Raw genomic sequence first — 13,365 nt, forward strand, 5'->3', positions numbered from 1 at the left:
TGCGTAGGAAGATTGGGAGAAACAGCTATTGGCCAAACCAATGATCAACTCATCACTTTTAAAGTGTATGGCAACCTATAGATCAAGTTTTTCCTGTCTGAGAATTTAAGTAACCCTGCCCCCATTGTTTTTAGGTAGACGACATGAAAACACTGTATAACACTATACAAAAATAAAAAAGAATGCATGATTCTATAGAAATGTATCACCATGAGACTCAGGATCATATCTACTCCATATGAGATATGTTTAAGTCTCATTAAACTGGATTATACTTTTTAATCGTATCAATGTGTATTGTCTAATTTAATACTACTCTTCTTTTTCAATCAATTCCACTTCAAACATAACCACATGTAAAGTTTATACAGCCAGACCTGGGCAAAAGATGTTTCAACCAGTTGTATGAAATGGTCTAGGCTTTTGGAAATGCACGATAATGTGGTGTGAATTAGCAAGGAAGGAAAAGCTGGAAATGTTGTAAAGTCATTTGCTTTTCGCAATTTCCCTGAATTGTACGTATTACACGGTTCCAGGCTCTTCAGTTATTTTGGTTCCGCAGGACAAGAGGGCAAGCAGATTATCTAATGGAATAGGCCTTCTGCTCCTATTTTCCAGGTCACCCTTATAACAACACACATGACTTGGATTTTCGATCTTGAGAATTTTGCCCAGTGTCTGTGGTTTCCTCATTTCGGGGCTCAGTAACTTTAGGATTTTCTGGTTTGTTATTCTCATTTTCATCTCTACTTTCCTTAATTCTGGACTTTTCATCACCATTTCCACTTGAAGCAGCAGCATCATTCCCATTTTCTTGTAATGACTTCTGACTTGTTGTTGATCTTCTTTTAAAAAGTGATAACTAGAAAAGAACAGAATTATAAGAAAGTGACATCTCTTTTGGCACATTAAGCATTAAGTTTCTTAAAGCTCTAGGTGCAAGAACCTACAAGGTTATAAAATACTAAATGTGTTTATACCTCTATATAGAATTTACATAGAGGACAATGAGACACTTGTTTCTTAGGCTTTTTTTTTACAATGCATATGTATATTGGCCAAACATCTTTATAGGCCCAATTTATTTTAACTGTATAGAAACATGCAATGGACTACGCTTTTTTTTAATAAAGAGGCATCTCACAAACAAAAACACATTTATGGGATCCTAAAGGTCACACATGCCACCTTATCCCCATATAGTGGGAAACATATATGTTTGACAGGCTGACAATTTGTCACCCACAAAGAATGGAGAGGTGTGTAATTTTTATCGTAGGTACACTTCAACTGTGGAAGACAAGATCTATAAAAAAATATATATATATTTCCGAAAAAAAATTACATTGATTTTAAAATAATTATTTCGCATTTTATTACATTTTATGACTTTATAAAAGTTTATTATATAATTATACACCAAAATTCTGTGTGACAGACACATCGCAGTGTAGTGGTAAAAATGATGGAAACTCTTCTAAAAAAAAGAGGATAACGGATCACCTAAGAATCAACAATTTGATGGATCGAAATCAGCATGGCTTTACTGCGGGCCGATCATGTCAGACTAATCTTATTGATTTCTTTGATTATGTCACAAAAGTGCTGGATGGAGGTGGTGCTGTGGATATCGCCTATCTGGACTTCAGCAAAGCTTTTGATACAGTTCCCCATAAAGAGCTGATAGAGAAGTTGGAGAAAATTGGACTTAATCCCTGGATAGTTCAGTGGATTTGTGGTTGGCTGAAGGATAGATATCAGAGGGTTGTTGTTAATGGTGTATATTATAGCAGAGACTGGTTACAAGTGGTGTGCCACAAGGGTCTGTTCTGGGTCCTATTCTTTTTAATATGTTCATAAGTGACATAGGAGAAGGTTTGGTAGGTAAAGTTTGTCTGATGACGACACAAAAGTGTGCAATAGGGTTGATATTCCTGGAGGTGTCAGTAATATGTAAAATGATTTAGCTTTGCTAGAAAAGTGGTCCAAACATTGGAAATTGAAGTTCAACATTTCCAAATGTAAAATAATGCACTTGGGGAGGAGGAATCCTGTATCTGAGTATCACATCTGCAGTACTGTGTTGGAAAAGACTTCAGAAGAGAAGGATTTAGGGGTAGTTATTTTCTGACAGCCTTAAAATGAGTCACCAGTGCAACCAGGCATTGGGAAAAGCAAATCGTTTGCTGGGGTGTATAGCTAGAGGTATAACCAGTAGGAAGAGGAAGAATTTGATCCGGCTGTATAGAGCTCTGGTGAGACCACACCTGGAATACTGTGTCCAGTTCTGGAGACCTCACCTAAAAAAGGACATTGATAAAATAGAACGGGTCCAAAGACGGGCTACAAAAATGGTGGAGGGTGTGAGGCATAATAACAGAATTGAAACCTGCCTGGAATAAACATATATCTATCCTAAGATAATAAGAAAGGATATATTAAAAAGGCAGACTAGATGGACCCAGTGGTCTTCTTCTGACGACAATCTTATATGTTTCTATATCAGACTCACGTGAGCTGCGCATCATATATTTCCACCACAAAATATCACTATCCTGGAAACCCACTACCCACTACGAATTATACAACCACAACACATGGGCATATCTCTCCATATTAAAATGAACTTTTATTACCATACAATTAAAAATCGTAACAATATTCAGATATTCAGATGTTATATCTGTGCTCAAAAAAGATGACTCTACATACAGACCACTACACCAACAAGGCACATGGGAATTGTAAAGGAATGACCTTTAAAGCGACTCGGGTGATGAATAGGAGAAATTGCTCTTGGGGAATTCCTCATAATGAAGAGGGTGGGGAGGAAGGACAGAGAGGCAGTGTAAGCCTAGGGCACAGACACTCTAGGTCACGCCAATTTGACACAGGACTGCAAGTTTAAAAGTTGTTTTTTATTACAATAACTGCATCACCTGCCTAACGGGCCCCAGGACAGATCTTGGATTAAATGCAGCTATCTGAAAGTACTGTACAAGCGGTTTGGGAGGGTCAGACTGTGGGTACAGAGTCATTCTAAGTTATGTAAACTTTAACTGGCATCACAAAAAAGGTATATCAACTTGCAGACATGAGCCCTTATATCCACCGGCCCTGCTAACCTAGATCACCTAAATCATTCCCAAAAGTGTGAATGCAGTAATATGCAAGTGTAAATCTTACCCATGCTATGCTTGCGGTGTGGCATGTACCCCAACACGTGTTTCGCGATAGATGCTTCCTCCAATTACAGAGGTCAGATGTTTCCTGCAGTTCTTGACCAGGTTTGCAGACACTGCAGCAGGGATCTTCTCCCACTCCCCCATACATATCTTCTCTAGATCGTTCAGGTTCGCAGCTGTCGCTGGACAGTTTTAACTTCCTCCAAAGATTTTCTATTGGGTTCAGGTCTGGAGACAGGCTAGGCTACTCCAGGACCATGAAATACTTCTTATGGAGACACTGCTTGGTCGCCCCCCTGGCTGTGTGTTTCAGATCTTTGTCATGCAGAAAACACCCAGCCATGACCCATCTTTAATGCTCTTACTGAGGGACGGAGGTTGTTGGCCAAAATCACACAATTCATGGCCACATCCATCCTCCCTTCAATATGGTGCAGTTATCCTTTCTCCTTTGCAGAAAAAAGCACCTATAAAGTATGAGGTTTCCATGCCTCATGCTTCATGGTTAAGACTGTTGTCCCAGGTGTTCAGGTCATTCAGGTGTAGTTCTGGCTGGTTTCTGACTTTTTTAGAATCATCCTTACCCTACAAGGTGAGATCCTGCATGGAGCCCCATGTCATCTTGTGTTCCTTTCATTTTCTAATAATTGCACCAGTCGTTGTATTCTCACCAAGCTGCTTGCCTATTGTCCTCTACAATCATACAATGGGATTTTCTTATAATACTTTTTATAATAAAAATTACAGACCTTTCCATTCTTCGTAGGTAAAACGTGCAAAATCGTCAATGTATCAAATACTAATTTTCCCCGCTGTACGTTACCAAACACCTGAACGTTACCTTGATAGAATAAGTCAGGAAATTATCCTGTATACTCACAAGGAAAGATCAAATGCAACGTCAATAGTTACATAGTTACATAGTTAATACGGTTGAAAAAAGACACATGTCCATCAAGTTCAACCAAGGAGGGGATGGATACAGGGAAGGGGGAGGGGTGATAGGTTCTATACATATGCATTTATATTATTTTGCTCTAAGAACTTGTCTAGGCCGGTTTTGAAGCCCTCTACTGTTTTTGCTGTGACCAGATCCTGTGGTAGACTGTTCCACAGATTCACAGTTCTCATGGTAAAGAACGCTTGTCGCCTCCGGAGATTGAACCTTTTTTTCTCCAGGCGGAGGCAGTGGCCTCTTGTCCTTTGAGGGGGTTTTACCTGGAACATCTTTTCCCCATATCTCTTGTAGGGGCCATTTATATATTTAAATAAGTTAATCATATCTCCCCTTAAACGTCTCTTCTCCAGACTAAACAAATGTAATTCTTTTAATCTCTCCTCATAACTAAGATGCTCCATTCCCCTTATTAGTTTAGTTGCCCGTCTTTGTACCCTCTCCAGCTCTAGAACATCCTTTTTATGAATCGGGTTCCAAAACTGGACGGCATACTCCAGATGAGGCCGCACCAAAGCTTTATAAAGCGGTAATATTATATCCCTGTCCCGAGAGTCCATGCCTGTTTTAATGCATGACAATATCCTGCTGGCCTTAGAAGCAGCTGACTGACATTGTGTGCTGTTCTGTAGTCTATTATCTACAAGTACACCCAGATCCTTCTCCATCAGTGACTCTCCCAGAATAACTCCCCCCAGGACATATGATGCATGTGGGTTATTAGTACCCAGGTGCATAACTTTACATTTATCCACATTGAACCTCATTTGCCAAGTGGACGCCCAAACACTCAGTGTGTCTAAGTCATCCTGTAACATCTGCACATCCTCCATAGACTGTACTGTACTACAAAGCTTGGTGTCATCTGCAAAGATAGAAACATTGCTGTTAATTCCATTCTCAATATCATTAATAAACAAGTTAAACAGAAGAGGGCCCAGTACTGACCCTTGGGGTACACCACTTATTACCGGGGACCATTCGGAGTAGGAATCATTGACCACCACTCTCTGGGTACGATTATTAAGCCAGTTTTCAATCCAGTTACACATTAAATTTTCCAAACCAATAGACTTTAACTTACCCATCAGACGTCCATGAGGAACTGTGTCAAACGCTTTTGCAAAATCCAGGTACACTATATCCACAGCCGCGCCGCCATCCAGGCTTCTACTTACCTCTTCATAGAAACATATTAGGTTGGTTTGACAGCTTCTGTCCTTAGTAAAACCATGCTGGTTATCACTTATAATACTATTAGCCACTACATATTCCTGGATGTAGTCCCTTATAAGCCCCTCAAATAGTTTCCCCACAATGGACGTTAAGCTTACGGGTCTATAGTTACCTGGGGAAGTTCGAGAGCCCTTTTTGAAGATCGGCACTACATTTGCCTTACGCCAGTCCCTCGGCACAATACCAGTAAGCAAAGAATCACGGAATATTTCATACAAGGGAAGTGAAATTACAGAACTGAGTTCCCTAAGAACTCTGGGGTGCAATCCATCAGGCCCTGGAGCTTTGGTTACATTGAGTTTGTTTAATTTATCTTGGACCATATCTATAGTAAACCAGTTCAGTACATTACATGTGTTAGCAGCACTGGCCCCACCCACCTCAGTACTGGCCCCACCCACCACAGCTCCATCCTCTTTTGTATATACAGAACTGAAGAACCCATTAAGTAACTCAGCTTTCTCCTGATCCCCAGTTATTAATTCCCCGTCGCCATTATTTAGGGGTCCTACATGCTCTGACCTTGGTTTTTTTGCATTAATATATTTGAAGAATTTTTTGGGGTTTCTTTTGCTATCTATAGCTACCTGCCTTTCATTGTGAATTTTTGCTGCTTTTATTACATTTTTACAGGTTTTGTTGACTTCTTTGTAATGTTTAAATGCTACAGCTGACCCCTCTGATTTATATTTTTTGAATGCCCCTTTTTTCTCATTTATAGCCCTTCTAACCTCGGTTGTAAGCCATGTGGGATTGGATTTTAACCGTTTATATTTGTTACCCATAGGAATATATTTGGCAGTACAGTTATTTAATGTGGATTTGAAGATTTCCCATTTATTAGCTGTATCCGTATGTGACAGCAGCCGCTCCCAGTCTATGCCCTGAAGTTCTGCCCTTAACCCAGGAAAATTGGCCCTTTTAAAATTAAGAGTTTTTGCCCTCCCAACATGCTTTTCTTTTCTACACTTTAAGCTAAAAGTCACTATATTGTGGTCACTATTACCCAGGTGTTCATGGACAGTGACATCCCCAACCAGCTCAGCGTTGTTAGAAATAACCAGATCCAACAAGGCATCACTTCTAGTTGGCTCCTCCACAAACTGGCCCAGAAAATTATCCTGCAGGAGGTTAAGAAATTCCCTCCCCTTTGTGGTTTTAGCTGAACCGTGACCCCAATCTATATCTGGGTAGTTGAGGTCCCCCATTATCACTACTGTTCCCTCCCGGGCAGCCCGCTCTATTTGTCTATTCAACTGGCCATCTACCTCCTCAGTAATGTTGGGGGGTCTATAGATTACACCAAGAATAATTTTTTCCCTCTTTTCCTCCTTCTGTAGTTCTACCCACAATGCTTCCACATCATCACAGTCATCTCCCACTATTGCATCTATTACACTCACTTTAATATCATTTCTGACATACAGACATACTCCTCCTCCCCTTCTGCCCACCCGGTCCCTTCTGAACAACGTAAATCCCTGAATATTGACAGCCCAGTCATGTGAGGAGTCCAGCCATGTCTCAGTCACACCAACCACATCAATGGACTCCTCCAGAACCAAGGCCTCTAGCTCCCCCATCTTGCTGGCTAGACTTCTGGCATTAGTAACCATACACTTTGTATTACCATCGAGTTTAACCGCTTCATTATAAGAAATGGGATTTATTACTGTGCTGTGGCTACAATCATCCTCACTGTTCATCCGCAACATATGGATCTCCCTATCCACTGCTCTTATCCTCCCCCCACAGGACCCTTCTCCTCCCTCCTCATTGTTCTGTCCCCTCTTTAACCTATCTGCCACTACATTACATACTACATTGTCCTCCCTCCACATCCCTAGTTTAAAAACCCCTCCACCCCTTCTAGGATTCTCTCCCCCAGCACAGCGGACCCCCTTCCATTAAGGTGCAAATTATCTGCGGAAAACAGATTGTACCCCAATGAAAAGTCAGCCCAGTGCTCTAAAAACCCAAACCCTTCTCCTCTACACCATGACTTGAGCCATGCATTTAACTCCCTAAGCTCCCGCTGTCTTTCCTGCGATGCGCATGGCACAGGCAGTATTCCAGAGAATACCACCTTGGAGGTCCTTCCCTTCAACTTAGCACCTAGTTCTCTAAAATTATTTTTAATAGACCTCTACCTACCTTGTATCCTGTCATTGGTTCCCACATGGACCACGACAGCTGGGTCATCCCCAGCCCCCCCAAGTAATTTATCCACCCTTTCCACCACATGCCGAACCCTGGCACCAGGGAGACAGCAAACCATTCGGTTGAGGCGGTCTTGGCGACAAATTATTCTATCCGTCTTCCTGATTATAGAATCCCCTACAACCACTAGCTGTCTAGGCCTACCTACAATACCATCCCGCCCACTACTAGTTGGACTGTTCCCCCGGCTGTTAGGGAGAACAGGTTCCACTAGAGCTGCCATTTCTGACACGGATGCCCTTGCATCATCACCTAACTTGGCAATTTTGCTTGGGCATATAGTAGGAGAAGTGGCCTTCCTTTTCTTGGATCCCTTACTGGTCCCTCTAACTACATTAACCCAGCTACTTACTTGGGCCTCCTGATCTATATCACCACCCTCCATCTCTAACCCACTAACTTCCTGCTCAGTGAGCCGAAGTTCCCTCTCAAGGTGGCCAAGTTCCCTCAGTGTTGCAATATGCTTCTCCAGATCTCTAACTCGAGCTTCTAGATGGGCAACATGCTCACATCTGTCACAGCGGTACTCACCCTGGAACACCTGCTCCAGTTGTGCGTACATGCAGCAGACTGCGCACTGAATGAATCCTTCCATCCTGCTAGCCATCATCCTCAGTGCAACAAAAACAGTGAAAAAGAAAGAGATTAGCACTTACCAGAACTTGTAACTCCTTCTTTCAACTCCTTTTTTAAACTCCACTTATTTTCAACCACTTGTCAGCAAGCACACACAGTGAGTGCTGAGCCTTGATTTAAGCACCTGAGATCAATTAACCCCACCCCCAGGTGCAGAGCAGACCAGAGAAAAAAAAAACTGTTTGGACCTGTTTAACTAAGCAACTATGGCACTAGCTATCTATGCACTGCAGCAATGCACACCACACAATTGCACAAAAACAACAATATATCAGTCACTCCAAACCCACAGAATCACCAACAACTCCTTTTTTAAACTCCACTTATTTTCAACCACTTGTCAGCAAGCACAGTGAGCAAGCACAGTGAGTAAAGCCCATATGAATGAGTTACATATATATTAGCAGTACGGCTCTGATCACACTGACGTGTATAAAGCCCCTATTCCACGGGTCGTTTAGAGGAGCAATATCGTTCGTATTCGGTCGATATCGGCCGCTACGAACGATATTCGTCCCGTGGAATAGAGTGCAATGATCAGACGAAATCGTTCATGTCGGCTGATCGTTGCAGTCGCTTGTTTTTCAACATGTTGAAAAACAAGCGACTGATATAGCAGCGATCTGCTGCCGTCGCTCCGTTGAATAGGAGCATCGGCAGCAGGCGCTGCTATATCCTATGGGCTGCCCGAACGACCAGCGATCCCCCGGGCAGCCCCCCCGCAGCTCCCCGCCGCCCCTCCCGCTCGCTGACGCCGCGTTGAATAGCGGCGGCAGCGAGCGGGGAACGAGGAGCAAACGAGCGCTAATAGCGCTCGTTTGCTCCTCCAAACGACTCGTGGAATAGGGGCATAATGAAAGACTGGAGGCTGTAACAGATCTGTCCAAAGACCACAGACGAACCCCTGTGAACTTTAATAGGGTCTGTCAAGGTTTTTTTTTTCCAACAGCAAAACTAGCTCTGAGAATTGCACTATAACCATCAAAAACTATAACCATCTTGTGATTGGCCGAGCGCTCCGTCAACTAACTGGCCATTCTAAAGATAGAGCGCGCGGGACCCAGGGGGGAAGACAGCGCAGAGAAGACCTGACAGGTAATGTATGATGCTGCAGCCTGTCAAATCGTTGGTCGCCCGCCGCACACCGCTATTCAACCGTAGCGATGCGCGGTGGGGGAACAATGATTTTAGGTCTGGCCCTAAATGAACGATCATCGGCTGATCGTTCTCTCTATTTCACCAAACGATAATCGGCCGAATCGGGCCGAATGGGGCCGATCCGGCCGATTATCGTTACTGTGGAATAGGGCCCTTACGGTGTTAGAAAAAGTCAGGACTACAGTGCTAGTTAATGACCTACTTTTCTCCTGACTGGGCAAAGGAGCATGAGCTAGTAAACCAGCAGAATGTTATACTTTAAATGTTATGAGTCTGAATAGTAGTATACAGATGCATAATGTTCTAGGATGTTTCGATGCCATACCCCCACCAGCCGCTTTTATGTTGGGGTAGTGAGCTATGTTTCTGGCCACAATACTCTTACAGGCCCTATTACACAGCCTGATTATTGTTAATGAGCTCATTTACCCAATAACAGGCCTATTCACTGTATACATATCTCAGTCTAAACAGGGGATGTGCATTTAAATGGCAAATGAACCATACAGCGATTGTTCAGGCGACAGGCTGTACCATTAATTGTGCCTTGTAGAGACAATGCAACTGAGCGACAATCAGCAAGACTGCAGCAGCACATGAGGACCTGTAAAAGAACCCAATGGGCTATTCCCAGTATGGGACTTTAATATCAGAGGGGTGGGGTGTCAACACTCAGCACCCCCGGTGATCAGCTGTTTGCCCAAGCAATGGCTCTGAAATATACAGATATATAAAGTTAAAAGCACAATGCTTCATTCACTGTGTAGTGGCTATGCCAAGTTACTGCAGTTCAGCTTCCATTGACATAAACAGGAACTGCAGTAACCCAGCACAACCACGACACAGAGAATGGAACCATCTGCATTTAATTCTGTTCATCTCCAGAGCTGTAGCTCGACATGGGTGCCAGGTGTCAATATCCCATTTCTCTGGTAACGATGGACTATCCTGACCAGTGGCTGTGACGCCCATTTTTACTGGTACTCTTCTCCATCTAAAATACACACTCACCCTTCTTGTTTTCTCGAGGAATGTTGTTTTGCCTGGATTGGTTTCAGAAGCATTGACACCGTTTACAGTTTTAGGTTCAAGCTCTGCAAATAAATGAACAAAAATAAAATGAATGTATTTCAAACTTTTTTTTTTTTTACTACATATGGGAGACTTCCTGACACCTATTATCATCCAACGTTTAGAACAACAAGTTGTCCACATGACCATGTAAGTAGGACTATATACTTCATGCAATGTTCAGCTTCTAGCAGTATCTGCTTGCGTTTCATATCAGAACATACAACAACTTATGATATGCCTTGCAGGGACTATCTTTCCCGAGACATTCCCAAAAAACGTGATCATGGCTGCTAGGAACAATTCTTTAATACGCCAGCCTGTAACTTATTATGTCATTATGATGTAATGGTAGTTACTGAGCCGAGTTATATAGTAAAAATTACACACCTTGTTCCACGTTCCTGATAGCTGTATTCTCCACTTTATTTATTTTTTTGGCCTAATAAGGAAAAAAAAAATACATGATTGCACATATAAATATATTTTTAGGATTAGTGATCAGTTACAGATTGATCAGCTGTGCAGCCCTTTCCTGCAAGCAGCCATTGGCCACACATCCTATATTACACAGGGAGATGTGCGGCCAGCAGTTGATGATTTTTCAGCAGGTCAGAACAACCTGATCAGGTTAAGGCTGAGTTCACACAGTGTTTTATGCAGTCAGTTTATTTCATCCATTTTTTCCATTAAACGGATACATTAAACAGATGTATTTGTGTGCATTCGTTTGGATACGGTTTCCATTGACTTCCATTATAAAAATGTACAAAAAAAGTGGTTGACCATGTGTTTGTGTACATTAAAAGTAACCATTTAAGTACAGATCCGTTAATGCACAGCAAAAACTCAGTGTGAACCCAGCCTAATTTGGTGGGAAGGGAGGAGAACAAAGCATCGGTGTGTAAAGCCCCTATTACACAGGGTGACTGAGGAGCTGTCAACGCTCGTTTGCTCCTCGTTGCTGCTGCTACTACACGCGGCAGCAGCGAGCTGGTAAGAGTCGGGCGGGCCGCGGGGAGTTGCCGGGGGGTGGGGGGCGGGGGCTCTGCCCAGGTGATCGCTAGATTGTGTGGGCAGCCCATAGCAGATAGCAGTGGTCTGCCGCTGCCACTTCTGTTCCACCAAGCGACGCCAGATCTCAGCTATATGAGTCGTTTGTCTTTCAACTTGTTGAAAGACAAACGACTACAATGATCAGCCAACATTGTTCATGTTGGGTGATCATTGTGTTCTATTACACGGGACAATTACGGCCGATAATCATTCCGTGTAATAGAGCCTTAAGCCTGTGTAAAGGAGACCGGTAGATAAACCGATTATATTTACTGCTTCTGGATGGGCACACAATAGTATCAGTACACCTGCAATCTCACCTCTGGCGCTGGGATCACATGTTCCTCAGATTTGCGTTCAAGCACTTTAGGTTCATTCTTTTCTGTCACTACATCTGCATTTTCTTCTTCATTACTGTCATCATCATCTTCCTCCTCATCCTCAACTTCCTCCTCATCTTCTTCTTCTTCATCCTCCTCCTCTTCAGACTCTTCTGCTTTATCTGTTCCCTGCTATATTACAAATAAAAGAACACAACTTTTTAGAACTGTCTTCCTGGCTTGTAGCGCTATTGCCACTTTGTCTGCACTATACACTGTAAATAATAAACAGTAAGAAATCTTATTAATACTGCTACAATACGAGACAAACAAATGGACAATGGAGGGTAACAAATAACTACAATTCTAGGCAAAGGCCTACCTTGAACAGGCACAGTTATGGCATCAGGCTTATGTCGTAGAAATTACCACTAAAAATCTGGTTTTAAACAGCCAAGGACCTTATACATGGTGGACTTAGAACTATTTATAAGGGGCTGGATGTCCATAAGGAAGGAGGGGTATATTGGTAAAGGTCATGTATGTACAAACACACAATTCTAATTGTCACACCCATAGCTTAAGTTCACAGTTTAGACATTAAGGGTAGTTTCACACCTACCGGATCCGCAGAAGATCTCACGCTGCGGATTCGCAGCTAAATCAGCTGCGGATTCAGTACCATTCACTTCTATGATAGCACATACTTGCAGCGGGATTGACATCCCGCTGTATGTGCTCTAACCCCCTGCCACCCACAATGTAGCCCCACCGCCCGCCGCCATCAGCCCCGCCACCCGCATCCTGCAGCCCACCGCCGAGAGCATACAATACCTGCTCAGCAGCGCGGCTGCAGTGAGGCTCCCGACTCCGGTCCCACTCAGCCGATCAGCGGACGGCTGCAGGATTCGGGCGGCGGGGCTGATGGGGCTGCGGGCGCCGGTGCTGATGCGGGCGGCGGGGATTCAGGCTGATGGGAGCGGGGATGTGGGCGGTGGGGCTGTAGGCTGATGGGGACGGGGATGCGGGGGGCGGGGCTGTGGGCGCCGGGGCTGATGGGGGCGGGGATACGGGCAGCGGGTCTGCGTTGTGGGCGGCAGGGGGTTAAAGCACATTCTCACAACAGGATGTCAATCCTGCTGCGAGTATGTGCTCTATAGGAATGAATGGGACTGGATCCACAGCGGTTCTTGCTGCCAATCCGCAGCGTGAGATCCGCTGCGGATCCGGTAGGTGTGAAACTACCCTTTGGGGGTAATTTACCAAGGCCTGCATCCCCAGGCCATGCAGCAGCTGTTCAATGCTCCCATGCCATTGCATGGTTAACTTGAAACCAACCCTTCCCAACAAATAAATTAATTAGGATCTTTTTTTTTTTCCAAGAAGAATGCATTGAATCTCTAAATTTCTACTTAAACAAAGTTTTCTTTACACTTACATCAAAGACGCATTCCTATAGACTCAAATATACATAATACTACTGACTGTGACTGTAAGCAAATGTCTATTTCAGACACACACCTACATA

The 13,365-nt window shown here is 43.4% G+C and overlaps 1 protein-coding gene across 1 annotated transcript in view; it reads right to left on the reverse strand.

The window, feature by feature from the left end:
* Nucleotides 1–259: 259 nt before the first annotated feature.
* The window catches only part of LOC138768153 (X-linked retinitis pigmentosa GTPase regulator-like), a 67,341-nt gene continuing 54,235 nt past the window's right edge, over nucleotides 260–13,365 (reverse strand). Inside the window, exons 14-17 of the mRNA XM_069946262.1 lie at nucleotides 11,838–12,029; nucleotides 10,852–10,903; nucleotides 10,402–10,484; nucleotides 260–862 (exon numbers count right to left, since the gene is read on the reverse strand). Coding sequence (XP_069802363.1) covers nucleotides 626–862; nucleotides 10,402–10,484; nucleotides 10,852–10,903; nucleotides 11,838–12,029 — 564 coding nt within the window. The 3' untranslated portion in view covers nucleotides 260–625. The remainder of the gene's footprint in view (nucleotides 863–10,401; nucleotides 10,485–10,851; nucleotides 10,904–11,837; nucleotides 12,030–13,365) is intronic.

Source organism: Dendropsophus ebraccatus, chromosome 11 (assembly GCF_027789765.1).
Source record: "Dendropsophus ebraccatus isolate aDenEbr1 chromosome 11, aDenEbr1.pat, whole genome shotgun sequence".
Classification (NCBI taxonomy): domain Eukaryota; kingdom Metazoa; phylum Chordata; class Amphibia; order Anura; family Hylidae; genus Dendropsophus; species Dendropsophus ebraccatus.